We start from the raw sequence: 25698 nt of genomic DNA, 5'->3' as shown, positions 1-25698 counted from the left end.
TAATGTCCAACCCTGCTGGCCTTCTCCCAGGGCTTGGTGTGCTCCTTCTACTTCAGGACCTTGTCCTCTGCTTGGAAATCTCTCCTCCCCTCTTTGCTTGGTTGACCCCATGTTTTAGCCTTCAAGCCTAGCCTGAATGTCACTTTCTCAGGGGAACCACTCCCAGTTCCTCTGCCTGGATTAGGTTTCCCTGCTATAATTTCTTAAAGTGCCCACACTTTCCATATCTGGCACTTGGGACACATGTAATTCATCTTGGTGTGGTCAACTGTTTATTGGACATCTTCCAAACTCAACTGTTGCCCAGTGTAACCTCCAATTCCCATTAGTCCCTCACATATAGTCTGTGATGTTTAAAACCAAGGTAAAAGACCAAAGTCCTCCAAAGAGGAAAGAATTCTGTCTCCAGACTGTCTGTGGACTCAAGACAGCAATATCAACTCCTGCTGGAATTCCCTGCTTGCTGGCCTGTTCTCAAGATTCTGGTCTTGCCAATCCCAATGATCACATGAGCCAATTCCTTAAAATAAATTTCTTTCTCTCTCTATATATATCCTATTGGTTCTGTTTCTCTGCAAAGCCCTGACTAACACATAGTAGATGCTTAATGAGTAGTTTTTGAATAAATGAATGAATGTGTCTGTCTTTCCACCATTATTTAAATCTATGGCAAATTTACTTACTTATTCATTTGTTTGTAAATTAACTATAAAAGAACTCTTCGACAATTGGATCCTGTTGTTTTTATGCAATTTTTTAGTGTAATATCTAAAAATTGGCATGGATTTTCAGTTTTTTAACTTTTTGGCTTTAGTAGTTTCCATGTTTCAAACGAGTACCGGAATCCCTCAGAACAGTTAATGGACTTTCAAAAGACTTTCATTATCTGCCTGGCGTATGTTTGTTTGCTTTTTTAATTCTTAAGAAAATATCCTATTTACAAATAACATTATGTAGGAGTTTGAGATCTAAGAAAATGTCTTCTGAGCTTGTTGCTAAAATTGTTTATTACAGCCCCAAACAACACCTCAGTACTTTAGAGTCTTACGGGTCTAAGTTAACATTACTCTTGACAGCACAGAGCGTCGAGCTATATATTGGAACACAAGGATTGTCATCTCAGTTCAGTGATGAACCAACTTAATTACCTTGGGCAATTCACCTTAACCATTTGAGCCTCAGTTTCCTCATGCGTAAAAATGAGAGAAACTTTTCAGCTATTTAAAAAACAATTCCCAGAATGACCTCATCACACTTTTATATAAAAGAAAAGGTAAATAGAGTGAAACCATGTGCCCCATGTGTTCTGTTCCCATCCATCCACAAGACACACCAATGCCAAATGCAATCGCTCAAGACTTTACGTTCAAATTCTTCTCTTCATTACTCACAGTGTCATCTTTCTCTACTGACATCCAACTGCTGTCACTGCTTGTTGTAACACATTTCGTGTTGGCCTTTTGTAATTACTGTCACTTATGAACATAACTATGCTTATCATTACTTAGCCCCTTTTAGAAATTGTTTTTCCCATATCCTTAGTGGGGCCACTTTATTTCATCTGTTCATTCATTCAAAATAATTATTTTTGATGGGTCTATTCTATGCCAAGCAACATGCTAAGAATGGAGATGACTAAGAAGGTATTTCTAACTCAGGGACTGTACTGCCTAACGTGAGAGAGAAAATAGGAAAGTAATGCCCACAGCAGAGCATGATGAACATTTAAAAGCTCTTTCTAGCATCACGGTGTTACAAAAGCTCAAAATAGAAACCTCACTATGACTACTGCTGGTGGATGTTGAGTTCTGGGAAACCTTTCCAGTAGGGGTGATGCTTGGAGTGACTAGACCCTAGTTCTAGGGGTGGAATACACAACAGCATTCTGGAAAGTGGAAACGTCACCACCTGGGGGTACACAGGAGAGAGAGAGGCCAGGGAGCTGGGAGAGAAAGAGAACATTTTAACCCTTTCATTAGTAGGTGAAACTATTCACAGCTTTTTCTGAGGGATTAGAAACAACTAGTTGTTATCATACCAAACAATTTTTAAACTACACTCTCAGAGATTTGCAGATTGGGAAAAAAGACAAGGATTTGTGCTTTCCTCAAAATGACACCATGTGACTGACACATACTGAGCTGACCACAACCTGTCCCTCATTTGTGAGAAAGGCGAAAAAGGCAAAAAACACTAACTTATAAAAGAGATTATTATTTAATTTAGCAGCAAGGTTTTCACAAAATATGCCAACTATGGGAATTTACAGATAACAATCTTGTTTACACTATTCTTACTTTTTTCCCTTGAAGAACTGAAGATAAGCAGAAAATGCTGACTTTTCCATAGCCAAATTTGACCCATTTATTGTAAAAGACATTCACAGAGACCAAGCTACAATGTATTTCAGTTTGGAAACTGTCAGTGGTGCAAGAAGGAAGTACATAGCACAACAAATCCTTATGCAACAGACAACACTATGCACCTTAAGATCATTTTGTTATTTATTGCATCAATAAGTTTCTTTTCTATTTATATTGTATTATCTAGGAAGAAATCATAAATAGAAGAACACACTTCTAGTTAAACCCATGGAGTGAATTACACACACACACACATACGCACACAATCTTCACACCTGGGAGAATAGTGAATATGGCCTTTGATCACTTAGGTCATTGCTTGCCTCACTCTTAGTGGTGGGCATGAAAACAAGGTTCACTTTATTGCCAAAAGCTTAGCCCTCCATTTAGAGGTCGTCCTTCTCACTGCGTGTGCTGACAGCAAACCTGCTCTGGCTGTTACCCACCTTTTGGGTTCACCCCAGAGAATCACCTGGCTTTGGTTTCACTCTTATTTGACCTCTTCTTTCAGGATTAATTAAAAACTCCTATAAAGTGGCCTGGCTAATTCTAATGCTGGATGCTTCGGAAAACTAATCTCACCCTGGAATTTGCAGAGATGAAACCGTTCATTGATTTTTGAAAACTTTTAATTGCTCTGCCTGGACTTTTTAGAAGGATTACAAAACAAGATAAATAGTCTGAGGCAGGAAATATTATTGACATCACACCTCTTTTTATAAACTAGTAGATCTGGCACATTTTCTAAGAAATGAGGAAACAAATTCCCCCTTAACTGTTAAACTGAGAGTATTTCAATACAATTTTTCCTTTTCCTCATCCTTTCCTGGATGGCCAGATAAGCAAAGCTGTAAAGAACTGAATTCATCATGCAGCAAAATAGTAAATTTAAATATTTTTTAAATATTGCACAAAATTTAAATAACAGTATTTTATTTTTTTAAAGTATTTTAAATAGTCACCTTACTTAGTATATCCGAACAGTTTTTTTAATTATATATTTTCCCCAGGTTTACGTCTTTAACAATATCACTCATTACTTTGCCAATGTGGATAAGGGACAATCCATGTGACAGGGCCGGGAGACTGGCATCTGAGACAGGATCAGGCAAGGAATGGGTTCAAAAAGAACGTTAGGAAAGCCCAGTCTCGGGGCCCAGAAGAAGCACTGATCTGTTCTGAACTGGAAATGTGAAAACTGTTTTGAGGTTAGAAGACGAAGTCTACTACCCTTGACATTTTGAATCAAGGTCAAGAGCTTCTCAAGCAGCGGCTCTTCTCCCTTTGCTTCAGGAACTAGAATATCCAGAGGGAGAGGGATCTGCAAGGAGACAGCTGGCATGATGGAAAATGGCCACCAGAATGTGAGGCCAAGCATATAGGACTTCAGTTGGTAATTTCACCAATTAATTAATGTGTGGCAAGGAGCTATTTCCTCCTCTCTCTCAGGATCATAAAACATAATTTGCGAGATCACTTTATGAATATAAACTGCCTCGTCCATATTAGGAACTCAGAATACATTTACGTTTACTGGATGTGGTTTGGCAGAGTTGTGTGGCTGGAGAGCAGGGATGTTTCCCACTCCAGTAGGTTCCATCGTTTTGGGATGGTCAAATGAAGCCAATGGCTCCACAACGGTAAGAACGTGTAGCTACCTTACAAGTGAAGGCCTGAGAAGGATTTAGAAAGTACCAAAGCCCCTGTCCCCAGACGCCTCAACCACAAGGTGCCCTTGCCCAATTCAATCATTAGACCTAAAAACATCCAAGAGTCACTGAATGAATAAGCTCCACAATGCTTCTATTTTTACTTCATCTGACCTTTCCATTTAAAAAAACCTTATCATTTTGTGAACAGAATTTATAAGACAATACAGTCATGAGTTGCTTAATGACAGAGATATGTTCTGAGAAACGTGTTGTTAGGTGATTTTGTTGTTGTGCAAACATCAGAGTGTACTTACACAAACCCAGATGGTATAGCCTATCACAAACCTCGGCTATATGGTACTAATCTTATGGAACCACTGTTGTCTGCGTGGTCCATCATTGACTGAAACATCTTTATGCAGCACATGACTATAATTCATTTATTTTGCAAGTGTCTTAAAGGGTAAACTTAAATTTTATTTGAACCAGCAATAGAAAACTGTCAAAAATCCAACATTATATCATCTCTGGTCTAAGTCTTAGTGATATTTTATAAAATACCAAGTCCTATAATCTGCCCCTGGGTGGGTGGCCATAGAACGTATTGTTCACACTGGGACTCTCCTGAGATCAAAAAGGAAGCTATCAGTAATTACTCTGAAACAATAGGGACACACCAGGATTGTCCTGAGCTTCTGTGATGTGTGGTCCCCTGCCTCGGGGTCTTAAAGCTAATGGTCCAGCCATCAGAAATATTTACCTGAACTCCTGGCTGAATCTTGCTCTCTGTATAGCAAACTTTCATATACTTAACATTTACATTTACTTATCTCAAAGATTTTCTAATTATCTCACTCTTGGGAATAAGATTTCATTATTTGATACTAAGCTATGAATAAATTTCTCTCCTTTCTCTGGAACGATAATAAAGCGTCAGGTAAGCGTTCATCTTTTCTATGTCACCTACCAGCTCAGTGTCACATGTTCCTCTTTTAGCTTGAGGGAGATTTCTGCCATCGTATTTGGCATTTTGCAACACCTGTTTCTGTCACGGGCCATTCCTGTTCTTGAGTTTCTTCAGGATATGAACAGCTTTGCTTAGTCAAATGTCATTACTCGGTCCATAATTGCCTTAGGTCACCATTCGATATCGGAGAAGAATCTAAAGCTTTACAGTAATGCTACTGTGGACAGAGCTAAGAGTCCCTTCCATCTGCTTTCAAAGAAACCAGCTCCATTTAAAAGCAAAACCGTGTGTATTGAGTTGCTTCCTTATTTATTCTGTTGGCCTCACAGATTATACATAATCAATTGCAGGGGTCAGCTGTGAAACCCAGGATATGCAGGTTTCTGAAGAGCCACATCTCTGCCTGAAAGCTCTCTCATTACTAGGCTATAGTGCATGCAAGTCAATTAAGCAGAAATTGGAACAATCGTTAAAGGACAACGATTAAGAGAAATGAGGTCATGAAAGCAACTGGCAACACTGACGGCTGGAAACACAACCTTCGTATCTGACCCAGAGATGTTTATGAGAAATTCCTAGTTAAGAAGCAACAGGAGGAAACAAAAAAGTTGGAAAAAATTTTAATTGGTACTTTTATGTGTTTTATTTTGACCTCCGACATTTTTTGAATATCTAAAAGTAAAGTAAATTAATATGTGGGCTGGAACTAAAAGGTAAAATGGTTATCGACAATTTTTCTGCTTATGAGTAGAACTTTAAACCCCTTAATATTGAACTGAAAATTAAAAGAAAAATGGTATAAATGATTGGTCTCTGAAATAAATCATCAAACTTCTGAACATTGTTTTTATGAGCAACATCATTACCATGTTGGTAGTTATGTATTTTCTTCTCAAAACAGTCAATTAAGAATCACATAAAGAGAAGGCAGAATATATGTGTATGCACACAATGCTATCAGGCAGATATTACACATATGGGAAAAAGAGAAAATGCAGACACCCCCCCATAACTGCTATGTCTTGAGTAACTGAAAATTCTGCCAACATTTATGAAATTCTTCACAAATGGGAACTCCATTTTTAGGATAAAGCAATGAGCAGCAGCTAATATTCAGAATACAAGAGGTCTTTTCATATTTTTTTCAAAGACATTCATTTCTTAGTACGGAGTATAGTACAGAGCTGGCAGAGAGTACTTACTGAAGTGATTCAAGGGCCGTGAGTTCAGAAGCATTCCCAATTTGTATTCAATTTTATGTGTCAAAGTTTGCCAGCGTGATGCCTGATCTTCTAGCTGTGTTAACAAGTTTCAGAATTCTCAAATTCTAACTTGGTTTTTAATAAAGTGGTAACTTTAAACCAACCTCCTGCATTCACTGCTGTTAGAACACAGCAGCTTTCTCATCCAGAGCTTTCTCTGTTCATCTCTATGTCTATTGTCTCACGCCCACACAATATCTTTTTCCACCTTTGTATTCATTCATGGAACAATCTAGACATATTCCACAGCCTACCTACACTTAAAAAAAAAAAACACCTACAGGTTTTCTTCCACGCATTTGTCTCTTCCTTCACCCACACAGTCAGCTCATTACTCACCACTTCCTCCAACTTTCCTACCCAGTGTTTGTACTAATTCACTGCTTTTCTAGGCTTTGAACATTGCTTTTCTATTTTTTAACCATTTCTCCTTCCCTGAATTGAGCCCCTTGCTTTCCTTTCTCTGTTCTTTTTTTATTTCCTCTTCTTTATCAATTTGTCATAACGTTATTATTATCTGTCCAGATATAATATATTACCAACCATGCCTTCAATAAACAGTTACTAAGTACTTGCTCTGTGCTAGAATACTAGGTACTGGCGATAGGAGATGCATCTTCTCCACCCTTTCTCATATGTGTCCTCAGGGACCTCACAGTGTAACAAGGAAAACAGGAAAAAAATAGCTACGAGTGCCAGCATGTTAGTTCTGGCACGATGCACTACATTAAATTCTACTCCTTCCACTACAAACAACTAGAGCTGTTGGATAAATGGTAACATTTAAAAATGCATATCTGGGCTCACAAGAAAGAAAAATACATTCCAAAATGTCAAAATATAAGAGAGAACCAAAAACTGGAGGAAGGGAAGTACATGAGTTGACAAAATGATGCTGTGAATGGGGCTAAGTATCCGGTATCCAAGAGCTTGGGTTTTAACACCCACACAAGGCAGAAGACAGGGTCCGGAGCCGAGGTGAGGCTGGGAGCTGGAAATGTGCCCCCATGCACAAAAACAAGTTGTAATTTAAAAGAGTTTCAGACTGTGATGTTGGTGAAGGGGTAGTCAAATAGATCAATGGAGCACAATAGACCATAGGTGCAGACCCAAATATGGACGGGGAATTAGCAAATGAGAAGGCAGCATTAAATTCAGTGGGTAACAACACACAACAAATAGCACTGCAACAGTCACCCTACCATATGAAGAAAATTAGATTTCTACTTCACACTAAAACATTTGTAAACAATTTCAGTAAGGGATACTTGATATACGATAAACTGCACATATTAAAATGTAGATATTTGATAAATTTTGACCTATGTCCAGAACCACAATCAACATAATGAACATACTGGTCAACCTCAAAGGCTTCTTACTGTTTTTGGGTAATCTTTTATTCCTATGAACCCTTATCCTCAGACAACCACTGATTTCCTTTCTATCATTAAGAGATATGCTTGCATTCTCTAGAATTCTATATAAATGGAATTGCAGAATATGTAATCTTTTTCATCTGGCTTCATTCACCCAGCATAATCACTGTGAGATTCATCCAAGATGTTGTGTATATCAATATCTCATACTTTTTTATTGCTATATAGTATTCTTTATATGGATATATCACAATTTGTTTATCCATTTATCGGCTGATGGTAATTTGGGTTTTACCAATTTAGGCTATCACAAAGTCACTGCATACATATAAGTCTTTGTATGGACAAACAGTTTCGTTTCTCTGCTTAAATATCTGAAATGGAATGAATGGGATATAAGGTAGCTGTCTGCTCAAGTTTTTAAGAAACTACCCAACTGTTTTTCAAAGTAGTTATGCAATTTTCCATTCCCATCTTATTTAAACGAGAAATGTAAATACTCTGACAGTATTATGTCAGCACACTCCCCATTCTGCCACACTGAGGAAAATTTCTAAATGTACACTTTGAATTTGCTTAATCTACTTTCCCACAGGGGTACATTTTTCAGTCTGGCTTGTCTTGAATATTTGTCTTAAAAATTGGATGAAACAATTTTGAGAAAGCAGAGAATATAGAACAGAGTACCTAAACGCTTTTAAAACAATTAGACACAGAGGTTTTTACTCATGAAAATTGTAGACACTTCCTTGTTAATCACTTAGATTAAAACGCAGTTAGTAGATAAACTTACCCTGGTTTCGTGTCATTTACTACACAGTGAAAGGTAAATGTTCCAAACATCTGAACTCCTAAAATTCCATAAAGAAGTAAAAAGAAAAGTAGAAAAATTGAAACGCTCCATATTTGTTCTCCGGATCGCCTGGGGAAAACAAAGCAGGTAAAGTAGGTGAAATTTACAGGAAGAGTCATAAACTTTTCCCCGTAACTTACATAAAAGCAGTGCTTACTTTAAAATATTTGTAATTCTGGTCCTTGGTAGTTCAAATCGGAAATAAATCCGGAATGCCCGGATCATAATTAGTGGCCGTGGGATCCGTAACATGCCCCAAGGTGACATCTGATCAACGATATCAGCAATTTCAAATACCTATAAGTTAAGAGGTGAACGAACAAGTTTAGACTTTCCTTTAGCATTGCTTATAGTCATGGCATATACAGACAGCATCAGTTGGTACATCCTGCACCCTGAACTTCACCCTACATTATTTTCCACCAAAATCAATTTTCTTTTGAGTATATTTTGAAGCTATAGCTATCTTAAGAGAAATAAATAAATAAACTAATGAAAGTGTCATTAATCTTGTTCATCTGCTGTATAATTCGTTTTTATTACAAAAACAAGTGCCAAGTTAGAATATGGAATAACTATGCTAAGCCTTCCTCACTAACGATGTTCTTTAGTGGAACTTCCTGAGTATTCAGAAAATAAAGCAATGGAGAAGGAGTTAAAAATATTATGAAAAAAATGTAAGAAAGAATTGTACCATTTACTAACAAAGGCAAAATGATAATTAGAACACACTTGTCAATCATACAATAGCTATTAAATGGAGAAGAGTACATTAATATGCAGGGTGAAATTAGACTGTTGGAAAGGTGAGCTTTATAAAAATAAGGACAGTTTATCAATAAGCACTTTAATGAGTTCATAGGATACACTCTGAATTTATTTTACTCTGAATTTTTTAATGAAGAATATGGTAACTTCAGTGGAATTAAATGCAAAATCAAGCCTGAATGCATGGGAATGAATTCTACTGTTTTCCAACAAAATCCCTTCTTTAGGCCTTTTTAATAACATATGTTCCCATTTTCATAGTAAGGCAATTTCTATTTGGAATATAGTATATTATGTTGACCAACATATATACCAATGTATCTATATTTAGCTGCTTTTAGTCAGGATTTAGTCACACAAAAGACTGGAATTTTTTTTAATTCAATTTTTTATTCTAAAAATACAGAAACCTCATCCCATATTCTTTATTTCAATGAATATATTTTTATATCTGTTTAATAAGAAATAATTTTCTACAGTATTGATTTTCATTTCTGATTAAGAAATAATTTCCAGATGTGACTGACAATGTTTAAAATGTTAGCCTTTTTTTAATCAATAAACATTTAAAATAACAGTGTTGTAGAAAATTACACAATCACATTTGATATAGATTCTTTAATACTTCCACTTAGATTTTCAATGCAAAATAATGCCCATTTTGGAAAACACCCCTTTGTAATTTAAAAGTTTCCATTACCTGTAACACCAATGAAACCCAGAGGCAAAAGACCATAAATCCATCAAAAACACACCAGCGATCTTTCACATAGGAACTATCCCCCTAAAAATAAATTTCACATGGTGTTATTAGGAAAAATGAATAATTTCAAAAAACATCTGTGGAGGGAAGAGTGAACTGTTAATTCAGTAAAAGCTAGCCACAATTTTTGTATTATAATTGAACAGATTTTCAAAAGGAATGCTTGTAGCATTTTAAACGGAATTCTACACGAGTAAAATAATCTATAAAACACAAGTAACTGCAGAACTTTGTGTGTAAAATTTTGAATTCACGCAAAGGGAAAAAGCATCACTATCTTTTCTTAGCCACACAGACTCTACTACGAAAGGAACCAGGGGCCATCCAACTCCACAGGCAGCTTAGGTCCTAAAACAACTCTGTCTCTACAAGAGCCAAGAGCACACAGTGGTCAGCGTGAAGGCCTTTCAGCCTGTAGGATCGACCACCATTAGTGGGAAATTAGCCAGGAATTCATCAAGAGCTAAATTAAAACTGAAGAAGAAACCTGCCTTCATTTTCAAAGGGAACATATATTGACTTTAACTCCAATTATATATGTAAAAGAGAGATAAAGAAGACACGCTACTTCCATTTAACAGTCAATCTACTGTGACATTAGGATTTAGAAAATGGGAATTTCAGAAAAATTTTCCTTTGGAATAACAAAACAGAAAACCTCAAGAGGTTGGAATTGGAAATCTTAAATAGAAAGGCCTTTGTTTTCTTAGTCCTGCCCCATTGAGTCACTAGGACTGCAGTAATCCATGAAACTCAGTTCTGGAGCCAGTCACATCTATCATTACCAGCTCTGATTGAACCTGCTTAGAAAATAAAAATAGAAACAGAATGCCAAGATTTTAAGTAAAATAATAAAATATGTTGCAGAATATTTATGAAAATGAAACAATTTCCAGAACCTTCCACCCTTAGTAACAAATAGGTTATCAAAAAGTTTCCTTGAGCAGTTTGCAGAAATAATTTGTAATTCACAAAACTAACGGTATGATAATAAAAATTACCTGACCCAGATATGAAGTGTAAACTCAACTTAGTAAACACTGGGCAAGCTCCCACTTTACATAAGGGGGTGTATAATGCTTAGTGGAACACACACACCCACACACACACAACAATCTTGTGTAGAAAAACAGATATGTACACACTGAGCTAATATATAAGGCAGAATAACTTATAATAAAGCTATAAATATGGTGGGAAAGATGGGAAGATTAATTTTATGGAGAGTTTAGAGAAAACAATGCTAGTTCCCAAGAGAATGCACAAATAATTTTATCAATGGGAAGAGAATTAACCAAACTTAGTGTGTTTTTGAGAAAACTCACAATAGACATGAAAGCAAAATCTGAGGCTTGGAGTCTGGGTGGCTAGGAGGGCAATGACCCTGTTCACCTGAGTGTTATGATCATCCTACGATGGCTTAAACCTGTTGAAGAGAAACTATATCTCAGGACATCACTGGTTACGTACACACATCTGCACATATTAAACACAGAACAAATAAGTTAAGGGTATTATAGTTGTCTTCAAAACCTCATGAAGTATCTTTTACTATAAGTGTCGTATTTGCCTTTATACTGCACAATTAACTGAAAATATAAATTAATTATAATCTAAATATAGACAAGATAGCCCATAAAAATTCAATTTTCTCTGCACCTAACTTTGAGTCACATCCAAAAAAATAATGGAATATAAATTATCTAAAGTTGTTTTGAAGGTTCCCTTGAGTTGCTTAGTATATAAATATATTTATTTGTACATTCATTCATTCACTCAATGTGTAGGACATCTCTGTGCTCTGGGGCAGTGTTCAAGGCACCAGTGACACTGGAGTGAACAAAACAAAAACTCCTGCCCTTATGTAACTTACATTCTCAGTTAATTTAAAAAAATGTAAAACATACAGTATATGCTAATAGTGTTATGCAGAAAAACAAAAGTGTATATATTCAAATTGACTTTTATTAAACAAATGTGTTCTCTACTTGTATGCTGGGAAAAAGGGAGAGAAAAATCTCTTGATCTTTATTTTAAGTACTAGGCATAGTTGTGATTCTTTAAAAAATGCAAATAATTCCAAAAATGAAAACTGAAATTTTATGGGACTCAGCAAAGAACATTTTAAGATAGGAACAATTAAAAGTAAATGTTATGCATGGAAAAGAATAATTATAAATCATTGAGTACATAGGTACCCAAACAGGATGAGTTTATATGGTATTTTTCCCAAATAGTATTATTTTATTTCTTTTTTTGTCATTAAAAAAGGTTATATATAGTGTCACTACAATTAACCTCTTTTGTTTTTCATAATCTGCTTTAGTAAGAAATTATATTCAATAAAATACAATATGAGAGATTCTCATTATATTGAGGATTATTTAAAATGTAAAAAGTGAGGATAAACAGTGATATTTCCCTGGGAGAGGAACAGAGCGGCCAGGAACCAAGGGTGAAAGAAAGATACACTTTTCTCAGGATATCCATTCACATGTCTTTTGACTAATGTTCATATATTACATTTTTTAAAACAGATTTTTAAAACTAAATTTTTTAAAAAATTTAGCTTTAACAAAAATCACTTTGTCAGTTGGCACAAATAAAATCAAATTTGAGAAGTCTGGCTCTCACAAATTCAGAATGTAAAGCTATCAATAACAGAGTTAGCTGAATTTTTGTTTCTTATTTACTATACAAATTTGTTTGCTAAGAAAATTGATGTTGCAAAGCTGACCTAAAGCCTATTTTGAACTATATAAAAGGATGGATTATTTTGAATCATTTTAGAAACCCCAGTGGAGATCCTGAATAAAGCAAAAGCATGCAAACACATTCTAATTTCGAATGACCTCCTGGCTTAGCAAAACTTCTACTTTATAACACAGAAAACTATTTCTGAGTTAGGAAGTAATTTTAGTTCCATTGTTGGAGTTGCTTTAGACCTTCCAGAAATTCACAGTGGCATTTACCTGTCGCCAATAAGACCACCACACACTAGATGGTATATGATGATCAATTAGAACTGACTTCTTTTTATTTTCCTGGTAAAATATGTGAAATAATCCACTAGGCATAAGTTTTACATATTATATTTCGGTTCATGTTCCCAAGAGTCAACCAATATTTATAAAAACCTTTAATAAGCAGCATTATAGTGAACTGGGACACAAAGACCAGTAACACTCAGATTTTCCCCACCTTTTTTTTGACCTTTTCTTCTTTACGGTTCATTGTTCTTCAGGCTGTTCTGTCTTCCTGAAAAATTCTCCCAAGTCTGTGTCAACTTTTTCCTCCAGACTCTGATCTGACCACAGCCTCCTCTGATCAGCTTTAGCTCACACTTCATGCAACAACTGGCAACTCGGCTCATGTATATAAACAATGTTCATATCGTGCAACTTACAGAATAGTTCTTTGTAACCCCCACCTGGTGGTTTAATAAATTTATAGTTTAGTCCCTCCCTTTTATCAGATATAAGGGCGAAATCTGAGTTTCCTACTTAAATCTTCTCTAAACATATTCTCTGGTGCTGCATTAAAAAAAAAGTCTATCCCTCACTGGAAATGCCTGAGTCTGTTCTGAAGATCAGTAGCACCTTGAGACTTTAAACAAGACAGTTTCAGGTGGTATTCCCAGCACCTGGCACAGAGTATGACATACAGCAGATATTGAATGAATGATGATAAGCACAAGAACGATGTCTTAGAGATCCTCTGTAGATTCCAATGAATACAGTAAGAGGTCAATTCGTACACTTTATGAAGGCACCCATTCACTAAAACTATTGGTATCATTCCTTAAAAGAAATGATTCTTTGACTCCTGGCAAAGAGAGAAAGATGTAATATCTTTCAAGGTAATTTCTTAAAGTTAAGACTCTTTTCCTATGTGACATGAAAAATCACAGATGAAATTATGGGATAACTTTTGGATACTTCCTGAATTAGTATGGTTTGAATAAGCAGAGTCTACATGCCATGCAAATAGGAATCGGGTCAAGGTTTATGTCATTTGTGCATTCTAATGTAATTGTAAATATGACTGAATTGAAATTGATATCATATTAATCATTATCAATAATCACTAAGGCTCCTTAAATCTAAAATATCTTTTAATAAATAGAATACAGACTTTGAAACCTTGCACTTTGAAATATAATCTCTTATTACATTTTGTGTCTGACATACTTATTAAATTGTCTCTTTTTCAATTTGCATGTTCAAAGTCTCTTACCATAACTGGTTAAAGGTTGTTATGATTCAATTTATAAGTATGTCCAGATCCTTTTAAAATCCCACTGTATTAATGCCTGTTATAATATTTGCAAAAAATAAACTGTCCCTTTTCTCTGCTTACAATATACGTAACGAGAACCTATCACACATGAATGCACAGTGGTACTTGAGAAATTTTAACACCTCAAAAAAGAAAGGAGAGTTTTAATTTGTTTGTTGCATCAACAAGACATTGAAGGCAGAGAGTGTGTGAGCTGTGGGCAGAAATCAGCATGCTGGTGGTTAGGGAGAGGAGTTATTCAAGAGCTTTCCATCAAATTTTAAAAAGGTAAACACTTGGAGGCTGCCAATCAATTATACAGTATAAAAGACTACCTTAAATGGCCATGCAAGTATTTAACAAGCAGAGACACCAAACACACTCACCTGAAGACATCTATAGGGATATAGTTTGCAGTAACAAAATGATACACACTTGTCTCGTTTCATGAGCACATGATTTATTGCTCTGAGTTCCTAGGGCCCATCTGTCACTGTGTCTCAGCATTATTATTTATTGCTTCAACAGTGCTCAGAGGATACATGTTACTTTTACAGAGGTCTATTGCCAGATGAAAAACAGACAACTGAGAATTGTCTGAAGAATTCAGTCTGAAATACCTGGGATGCTCTGCAATAGCACAAACATCTATCACCCAAAGGGGTATTTTTTGCCTCTAGAGATCTGGTGAGCTAGAATGTTTCTCAGAACAGGAATCAGTGGGAGAGGCAGTTAGAAACAAATCACGGGGAGTGGGAATTAATTGGCAGATACCTTCAAGCTTTGGAAACATTATACAATGCGTGAGTCCTTAAAATAAATACATTCCTCGAACAAAAAGTTTTAAAGACATTTCTTGCTAGAAGGACTTTCTGCTTCAGTTTCTCTCTCCTCTAGTACATCAAGCATGTTACTGCCACAGTGAACTTCTCAAATACAAATTAGATCATGTCACTCTTGGATTGGAATCCCCCATGCATCTTTACCAACCACAGAAAGAAGTCTGAGCTCTTCGCAGAGCATGCACAGCTCTCCATGGTACAGCCAGGCCTGCCTTCACAGAATCCTCTGCAGCTGCTCCCTGTGCACATCCCATCTGCTACTGCTAAATACTCAGAGCTCTCCAAAGCACCAGGCTGTTCCACGCCTTTGTGTCCCGGAGGACTCCTTTGCTCGCTCTGTGAAATCCTTCACTTGCATCCCCCATCACCTGTGCCACAGACCACATTTACTCACCCCTCAAGACATCACTTTACAGTGCTCTTTCTTCAAGGCTTCTATGATATCTCCAAGCAGAGTTCTTCACTCTTCTTTTGCGCCCCCTCCTTCCCATACCTTTTACAGACCACTAAAGCATTTTCACAAAACACTGAAGGTCTATCTCTCACTATCTGAATTCTTACTATACAAATATTTGCTATTTATAACATTTGCAAAAATATTTGCCCCCAAATCACTATGCAACTAGAAGAACCGCTATAATGAATTCGCACACATGCCAGTGGAAACATTTAAGTTGTCAATGAAGCCTGCAAGAAGGTACAGTGTGCAATGCAGGCCTAGCTGTTGTTCTTTTGGGCTAAATCTTATGCTGGCATTGTTAACCTACCTAATAATGGGTACGTTTTAAGTGCGTCACTGCCTTCCTCCTCCCTATGTTCCCTCTGAAGGTTAGCCTTTCACGGGACCCAGGACTTGAGCCTACCAATCTCAGTCCATTTGATTGTATTTCACCAATTTTAAGACATACTTCCCCTTGTCCTCAACAGAGTTTAACATTTCTGAATTTAGAAGGTATCTTATAATGTATCAATTAAAATCTTACATCGTACAAAGTGCAATTAGCAGCATTTTTTTCTTTCTTAAAGACCTGTAAAGTGATGCCGCATCTTATAACTGATGACCTTGATTCAATAAAACACAGTAGATAGTACTTTAACATATTTTTCTTTGCTTATTTACATAAGAGCACACGTTCCCATTTTTGTTGGATGCATACAAAACATCCCATACTGAATTCAGTAAGTAGAAACAATTGAACGATGGGTGTTTTAAACACTGTTTATTACACAGCACTATGCAGGTAGATGTTGTCTAGTATTAGAGAGTGATTTAGTGTTATTTGAAGAAATCGGTTGGGGCTGTAATGCATTACTCATTTCCATTTAAAATAATGGAACACAGGCTCCTGTTTTCTGAAAATATGCTACCCAACATGTTTTCAGGAATAGACTGGAAGCAAAAAATGAGGAGTGGCCTGCACATGCTTTACAAGCCAATTGCACAAAGTGGGCCAGGCGTTTGAGGACAGAGCCGCAGCTCGGTTTTGCCCCTTCCCCAAGGGCAGTTACAAGCTCATTGTGAGTGTCCAATCAATGTTTGATGAATGATTAAAGGGAAACTCGGAAACTGTACTTGGGTTTAAGACTATAACTCTCGCTTATATTTATATTATACTTATATCCCAAATATCTTAAACTTTTAATATTTTAAATTTATACATGGTTCAATATACTTGGCAGACCACTAGGTCAATAAAAATAGTGGAAAACACTAGACAGCCACAGCTTCAGTACTTTTGTTTTGAAAAATAAAGCTTCTGGGTTTGGTTTGTTGCAATAATTTTATAAGCTAGGTATTATTAGATTACATTATCTTAAGCATTAGGTATGAATTTTAGGTGTACCATAACACTGCCAAATCAGGCTAGGTATAATTTTAAAGAGTTGTGTATGATAAATGGGTAACAATACACTGGTTTGCTTCTATAAATATCTTATTATAGGCGAATATAGTTTTATGCATGGAAAACACTCTTTCAAAATCACAAGACCAGCACTCCCCAAATCTCCGACATAGGTAAACATTGACTCACACGTACTCCTCTACACAGAAGACTATGACATACTGGAGTTACTCGCTTACAAACTAAATCTCACTGTTCCTAAGAAATATTTTAGTTGAAAATCAGTGAATACTAAACATTTAATATCTGAACAGGTAAAATACATAGCTCTGTTCCAAACAATATGAAACTCATTAAGAAAATTATAACCTGATGTTTAAAATAGAACACGATGTGCACCTCTATACTCATTTGTCCCTACACACATAGGAAAACACAAGTTTCAGTCCTAAATGTGAACAAACACAGCACATATTTGCAAATTATTCTGGGTAAAGAGGCTAAAAACCTGAGTGACAGATTAAAAACTCAGTGTGGTTGGCAAATGAATTAGGGAGAAAAGCATGGAAATGTCCTGAAAAAAATGTTTTTAGCAGACAAGTGCTTAATAAAAGTTTAAAAACTTATAGCAGGGTTAATTGATAAGGGCACAGTAATTTAAACTTGAGTAACACGAGGTCCTCTAAAAAATTCTCACAGGGCATGTGGCTGACGTATTTCATTATGACGTCACAAATACCTACATATGTACATATTTCACATGCACATGTAAAACAAAAACAAATTTACAAATACAGAAATACAAAGCCAATAACATTTAAATTACAACATAAATTCACTGTGACAGACGATATTTTTGCTAAAACTAACTCTGATTAAAAGTTTAAGGGTTTTTTCCAAGCTTTCTTGTATAATTGACAATTAAAAATTGTATATATTTAAGGTATGCAACTTGATGGCTTGATATACATATACAACTCAATAGCAAAAAATAAATAAATAATCAAATTTTAAAAAGGGGAAAGGATTTGAATAGACATTTCTCAAAAGAAGACATTCAAGTGGCCAAGAGTTAGATGACAAGGTACTCAACTTCATCCATCATCAGGGAAATGCAAATCAACACCACAATGAGATATCACCTCACACCTGTTCGACAAGAAATAAGTGTTGGTGAGCATGTGGAGAAAAGGGAACCCTTGTGCACTGTTGGTGGGAATGTAAATGGGTATGGCCACTACAGCAAACAGTACAGAGGGTCATAAAAATATAGAACTGCCTTATGATCCAGCAATCCTATTTCTGGGACAGCAAGTTCACTTTTAAATACAAGCATGTGATCTCAAGTCCAATTTACTCTTTAATCTGTGTCTAACATGCATGTTTTCAGAAGTATGTGCTACAAAAATGATATTAATAAAGTTATGACTTTTTTGGGAAGGCCACAATAGCAAAAGTTCAAGGAGATGATACATTTAAAGCTTGGTTCAGGATAATCAGACCTCATATCCAACCATATTTAACCCAAATCTCAGCTGGCATTTAAACATTGAATACCAGTTTTAACGAGACCTGAAGCTGTCCTGGCTTCTTCAAGATAATGTGAGCAATGTGATATTATTAAAATCTGCATTATGTCATGTTTAATCCAATTACTTCTGAATGAAAAAAGAAAAACCATATCTGACGTTAATTTTCAATTCTTAGACATCGAAAATTTTTAAAAATTGGTTTTAGTAAATAACTTATCATCCAAATGTTGACAGAAGTCAGAAATACTAGAAATGGCTCATTTATAGCATTTTGAAAACAACCTGGTCATAAACCAAGTTTTTTCTTTTTTAACAATTGCTTCAACTTCTAATATTTAAACTATTAAAACCTCTGTTCACTCAACGCTCTATTCACTTGGAATGAATATATAATTTATGTATCAAGTCCGCCTCTGTTCTTTTTATCATTAGACTGTGACAATTAAAGTCATGCCTACAGTTATTTTCATGATGTTAAAGTCATCTTAATTCATCAAATAACTCAAGAAACAAAACTAGGGAAACGGCATGCCTTCATTCATTCAAGTTGGGATGTCAAAAAAGTCAACACATGGTAATTTCAAACCCAAAGTGCTCCATCCAGACTATTCAGAGATTGCCATTGCCTGAATGACCAATACAAGTGCCAAGGCCCTTGGGAATCACAAAATTTAAAAGAGGGCCAGGCTATGCTGGGGAGTAAAGTTACAGTTGCATAAAAGATTCTTCTTGTACTCTTAAAATACCGACTTTCCTTCAAGTTGACCTCCTGGTTTAGCTACCAATTTTCAGAATTTTATCTAAACCTAATGCTTTGAATTAACTGGCTTAACACTAGTGAGACCCAGACCATTTTGGAATCATGCTGAAATCCATTAGTTGAGGCATGGCAGGTGCCCACAGCTCCCACGGACCAACAGTTTCCCAGGGGGCTGTGGATCACATCTTAGAGTCAGGCTGTGTTTCCTAGGGCCCAGCTTACTGCACTCACAACAGACTCTTGGTGAGTCTCTGGGTTTCCTGGTTTTTGGAAAGCCCATCGGGACTGCTGTGGCTTTGACAGTTCAAGTCCAATGCCTATACTGAACTGAATTTCTCCTTTTGTATTTCTACCCTAATTTTCTGTGAGTCACCCTAAAAACTTCATAAAGCCTTTTCCAAACCCACCTTCAATATTGACAACAGCAAGCAGCTGGCTGGTCAAGTGACTAGCTGGAACTGATTGTGCAATGAATTGAATTGCGTCCCCCCCAAAATCCATGCCCACTCCGAACCTCAGAAGGTGACCTTGTTTGGAAATAATGTCTTTCAAAGATGTAATTAGTTAAGATGAAGTCATTCTGGATTGGAGCAGTGATTGGCATCCTTAAAAGAAGAAGAGAACACACAGAGATACACAGAGGGAAGAAAGCCACGTGAAGACAGGAGCAGAGAATGGAGTGATGCAGCTGTGAGCTAAGGAATTCCAAGGATTGCCAGGAGCCACCAAAAGCTGGGAAAAAGCAAGGAAGAGTTTGTCCCTGGAAGCTTCAGAGAGATCAGGGCCCTGCTGACACCCTGATTTTGGACTTGGGGCCGCCAGAATTGTGAGACAATAAATTTCTGTTGCTTTACGCCACCAAGGTTGTGGTCGTTTGTTACAGCAGAACTAGGAAACTAATACAAACTCCAAAGTACTTATCGGCTCTTTCAAGTTTATTTCTTTAAAGGGCACTCTGACAATGCAATCAAAGTAGGGAAGTCAGGCAGTAACAAACTCTGAGAGCAATGCTGGGGTGATTAATAAATGCATCTGTGGACAAGCTTCCAGCCTCACTCCCGTCCTTCATCTCTTTTATCAGAAGCATCAAATTGCATCCTCCACTTCCCACATTTCTCCTCCATATCCTTATACCCTAATCAACCAGATATTCACTCTTAGAGTTTTGGACACTGACTTCTGAGGACAAAGACAGAAAAAGACCTGTGTCCCAGGTTCACAGGGTCACCAGTGGCGGTGTGTGGACCAGACTGTTCTCAAGTATGACCTGTGCTGAGGTTATTGCTGCCCTGAATGCAGAACTCCCTGGAATGTATTTTTTAAGCTTGAAATCCAGTCCCTCATTCACTCAATGAGCCCAGAAAACGTTCCAAAACTTCCTTTAAAAAAAAAAAAGGCAGCCAGGATTTGGATTTTTCACCAAGGACTAAAAACCCTGAATACTGTTAATATTATCACTTCTTTACCTGGTTCAGCTAATTTTAAGCAATTCCCATACAGCAAGGCAGTTGTGCTAACACAAAGTAGGTGCTAAATAAACTACTATACACGTTAAACAGTTGACTCAGTTTGGATAAGATCATGATGGTAGTTTTTTTGAATCTCACAAATCTCCTAAGAAAATAGACAAAGCAAGTGGATAGCCTAGGAAAACATTTCCATGGATATAATCTTGAATAAAACTAAGTGACAACATAGTCCAAAATAAATACCAAACTATTGGCAATAACAAGATCTAGTTAAGACCACAGCTTGGGAAGGTTGTAGAGAGAAGACATGTAGGGAAGTTCTGGCTGACCTAAGAATTCCATAGCATAAAACACTATCAAATACTAGTGAAGTACTGAGTGGAACCCTCAGAAAGCAGACCTGAGAATAACTGGCAAAATCTGTAGAAATGCAATGTGGCAAGTTGCAAATTGTAGGTAAATGAAAAACAAAAAAAAATAAACAACCATCACCACTGTCTACCACGGGGCTGCAGGAAGATCAGAAGTAACAGAACACCCTCATCTCTCAAGCGTACCTAATGAAAACTCCTTTCCAGGATACCAGAAACCCACACGAAAGAAAAACTCTTGGAGTAGAATCCAAATTCGGTAGGGCAGGGACCTGGGGACACAGGACAAGAAGCCAGCCTTCATTTAGAAGAATAACAGGGGCCGGCTTCTTAGCTGAGTTAAGTTGATGTGCTCCGCTTCGGCAGCCCACAGTTTCACTGGTTCAGATCCTGGGAGCGGACACGGCACCACTCGTCAGGCCATGCTGAGGCGGCGTCCCACATACCACAACTAGAAGGACTCATACTAAAAAATATACAACTATGTACTGGGGGGATTTGGGGAGAAAAAAGCAGAAAAAAAAAAAAGAAGATTGGCAACAGTTGTTAGCTCAGGTGCCAATCTTTTAAAAAAAAAAGAACAATAGTTAGAATATATAACAAAAGATAAGACCCCTTTACTGATATCAAAAAGACAAAATATAAAAGCGTAAGTATAACAAAACACGTGCAAGTCTATAGGAGGAAAACTATAAAACTCTTGTAAGACACAAGAGCAAAGTTGGTAGAATGGAAAGACTTGCCTCTGATTTGGGATAGGAAGAATTGTGTGTGGCACGAATAACCAAGAGCAAAGCCAAAGACAGTGGCAACAGGGAAAAGCAATTGCAACTTACATCACAAAGGGCTAATATGCACAACACACACAGAATGCCCAAAATTGAAATGAAAAATAATAACAACGTGAAATGGCCTTTATAGACAGAAAATCAGACTCAATCTCACTCTCAAAAGAAAAATGCAAATGAAAACCACAGGGAGTTACTATATCCCACATCAGATTGGCAAATATCCACAGGTTCAACAACCTATTTTGCGGTGACAATGGGGGCCAGAGGCATCTGTGTACATCTCTGGTCAACAGTATAAATGGCTCAGGGAATATGGAGTATATAGAAACCATTAAATGGAACCACCGGAAAGCAATCAGCCAAGTCTATAATGTAGAACATCCCAGAAGACGAAAGGCTCATTTCTGCACTGGATCAAGGACATGGAAAACATTTTTTCAGAGTGTGTGGGGCTGAGACTTAAACAAGATTTAAAAATACAACAATTAAATACACTCCGTGAACCTGGTTTGAGTCCTGATTCAAAGAAGCTAACTGTAAAAGGAAATATTTGAGACAATTGGGGAAATACGAATATGGATTGGGTACTAGCCTACATTAAGGAATTATTGTTAATTTTGCTAGATGTGATAATGGTACGATGGTTATATAAAAGAAAATTTTATCAGTCAGTGATGCCTAAGGAGTTATTTCTGAAATAACCTGATTTCTCAGATTTGCTTTAAAGTGAAATAGAACTTGCCAAATATGGATAATTGTTGACGTTGATTTACAGGAATTCAGTACAACTATAATCTATACTTTTGTGAAATTTAAATTTTCCATAATAAAAAGGTTTTTTAAAAGTTAAAAATGAAAAAAGTAATATATTTACTGTGATCCCTTTCTTTAAATATAGCACACAATGAATTATGTAAAAAGAGAAGCAATGAAATTGACCAATAACTACATGTTTTACATCACCTCATAAAATTCTTGAAATCCTTACACAGAATAAGGCTCTTTTGCACCAAAATATGTAACTTGAGATGCTGATAGAGCCAGTAAATGAAAGAGCTAGGATTTGAGTCAAATCTCTCATTTGTCAGACCCTAACATCCATTCTGCTATGTCATTATACCACTATCTCCCAAAATAGTACAATTTAAAATACTTTAGAAAGCATCATCTACATATTTTTAAACTCTGTGAAGGCTAGAGCTACAGAAAGAAGAGATACCCTGTGAGAGAGATTTTCTTTCCTTTTTCTTTCTTTTCCTTTTCCTTTTCCTTTTATTTATTTATTTTTTGTCTCCCAAGGGTGCCAATTTCATGCTACATACTCCTTTTCTTATAGCTGGAATTCCTTTACAGCTCATGTCTTCTTTTTTTTAATCTCTTTATATCTTCAAAACCCCTCAGGTTTATGACATCCTGCTGAGTATCATCATGCTGTAACTTTATCACGTAAGTTTCATTCCGCATTCCATAAATCAACAGGTGCCCAGCTTGGGCCAGTGGCTGTGCCTGGTCGTGAGTTCACTCCTAGGTGGCAGGACAGACCGTCCCCTGGCCTTCATGAAGCTGGTTGTCAGGACATCTAGGTCCTTCCCAACTATTCCAAGACTTTGTGCCTTACACAATTCAACTTTTAAAATATTCTTATGCATCATATTTTTAACAATATCTGGAGTTATGCCCTTTTAAAAAAGACTTCAATATAAATAAAATGAAGCTATATTTTGTTTTACTGAAACTAAGATGAAAACATTATTAAACTGATTTAGATTTTCAATGCATTTTGGGTTTTAGCTTAAATAATATGGAAAGGCTCACCTTGACGATACCCCGGATGTGCATTTTTGCTATCATCTCTGCCGTGTAGAGAAACATCAGTAAAGTATCCAGAGTAAAGGTCACATACTGAAGAGGTGGGTAGTGCTCGAACGTCATGGGCGTGTTCATACAGACGGAAATGACGCTGATGATGGCACAGATGCGCAGCAAAGAGTGAACCCACTGCAAAAACGGTCCAAAGTTATTATTTGACACCATAAAGTGATATCTTAAACTTATGCTGTGAACCACACTACTTGGAAAACATAATAACAAGATTAAAATATATCACCAGTATAGAGAAGAAAAAGAAGGAAATAAGGTTTGCTAAGTGCATAGAATGTGCTAAATATTTTCATGTATTTTACATTGTTTAATTCTCAAAGCAGCCTAATTTGCGCATAGGACTCAGAAAGGTTAAGAGATAGTCCTGTGGTCAAGCATTAAGAAGAGCAAAGCCTCAGGGCGGCCCAGTGGCGCAGTGGTTAAGTTCACACGCTCCGCTTCAGCGGCCCTGGGTTCGCTGGTTCAGATCCCAGGTTTGGACATGGCACCACTTGGCAAGCCATGCCATGGTAGGCGTCCCACATATAAAGTAGAGGAAGATGGGCATGGATGTTAGGTCAGGACCAGTCTTCCTCAGAAAAAGAGGAGGATTGGCAGCAGATGTTAGCTCAGGGCTAATCTTCCTCAAAAAAAAAAAAAAAAGAAGAAGAAGAAGAGCAAAGCCTCGATGTGAACCTGGTCAGCTACCCCAACACCTCTGACACTGACTTTCCAGGGCCTCAGGCCACAGAGGAAGACTCTGATTCAATTAAAATGTGTTAACACCTCACTCATATGGAAATGTGATGTGCTATTACTTCCATACTTTTTAACGTACTATGAGACCCTAGAATCAGGAACTGTCTTACGTTTACTGTAACTTTCCTGGCATCTAGCACAACGGCCTTCCTAGTAGATCATAAATGCTTTTTAAAGTTAATTGATATATTCACATCATTAGGGTTTTCTATTTGTATTTTATATGTAACATCCATGTATAAAAAATATATTTTTAAATCTGACCTCATTCTACATTATCAAAAGATAATAAATGGACTTTCCTCTTTATTTTGGAGAATGTGTTTTGTACAAATTTAGCCCAGATACTTCTGCTCTTCCAAAATTCCAAAAAATTGAATTTCTGTGCAATTCTAACAGTGCATGTGCTATTTGAAGATTTTCCTTAACCCCAACATAAGGAAGTAAGAATTTAAAATATAAATTTGTGTATGTGTGTGTGTTTGCACATTTATACGTGTAGGACATATAATCACTCATAATGTTTTATTATGAAAACTAACACCTAGGATAAAAACTATGAGTTGCATCTGCATGCTAAACCCACACAATTAATACTTCTAGCTAATTAACTATTATGCAATGCTTAAACATAATCTAAACACGTTATTTACTGACTATCCTAAATATCTATGCAGTCATGTTAATCCTTTAATATTATACTCCCCCTGAAAGAAGATGTCGTTTTGTAGGAGATGCATCCTGCAGCTATACAAGCTAGCGAGTAGCCAAGATGAAAGACAGAAATGAGACTCAGAACTTTGAGGAGACTCAGACACTTGTATGCTGGTGAGTAAATTATAATATTAATCCGACAGTTGTAATATTTGCATGAAGACATAATGCTGTTAATTCCACACCGTAGAAGTCAGCGATGATTAAATTTATTTTAAGGGCTGATGCACTTTTCATGCAATTTGGAAGCGCTTCAATAAACATCAGTGTGTGAATTTAGTCCCATCTGGACCTCCCCACACAAAGGATGTAATTACACAAAAGAGCTTCAAAAGATGGGTTCTTCACCACAAGTCTGTTTTGAATTTAAAGAACAAATTCTAATTAAGCATTAATCATTTTAGTTAGTGCTTCCGAGCCTACATTTATAATACCACCTTCTTCAGAAGTACTCAGAGAGCTCTGTATGTG

At 36.6% G+C, this 25698-nt stretch overlaps 1 protein-coding gene across 1 annotated transcript in view; it reads right to left on the bottom strand.

Moving 5' to 3' along the window:
* Positions 1-25698, bottom strand: part of NALCN (sodium leak channel, non-selective) — a 302683-nt gene that overhangs the window by 258266 nt on the left and 18719 nt on the right. Inside the window, 4 exon segments of the mRNA XM_046664759.1 lie at positions 8417-8545; positions 8634-8773; positions 9945-10028; positions 23710-23892. Of these exon segments, the coding sequence (XP_046520715.1) occupies positions 8417-8545; positions 8634-8773; positions 9945-10028; positions 23710-23892 (536 nt within the window).

Source organism: Equus quagga, chromosome 6 (genome assembly GCF_021613505.1).
Source record: "Equus quagga isolate Etosha38 chromosome 6, UCLA_HA_Equagga_1.0, whole genome shotgun sequence".
Taxonomy (NCBI): Eukaryota; Metazoa; Chordata; class Mammalia; order Perissodactyla; family Equidae; genus Equus; species Equus quagga.
Note: the sequence above shows the minus strand (reverse complement) of the source record. Positions and strands in the feature narration are given on the sequence as shown.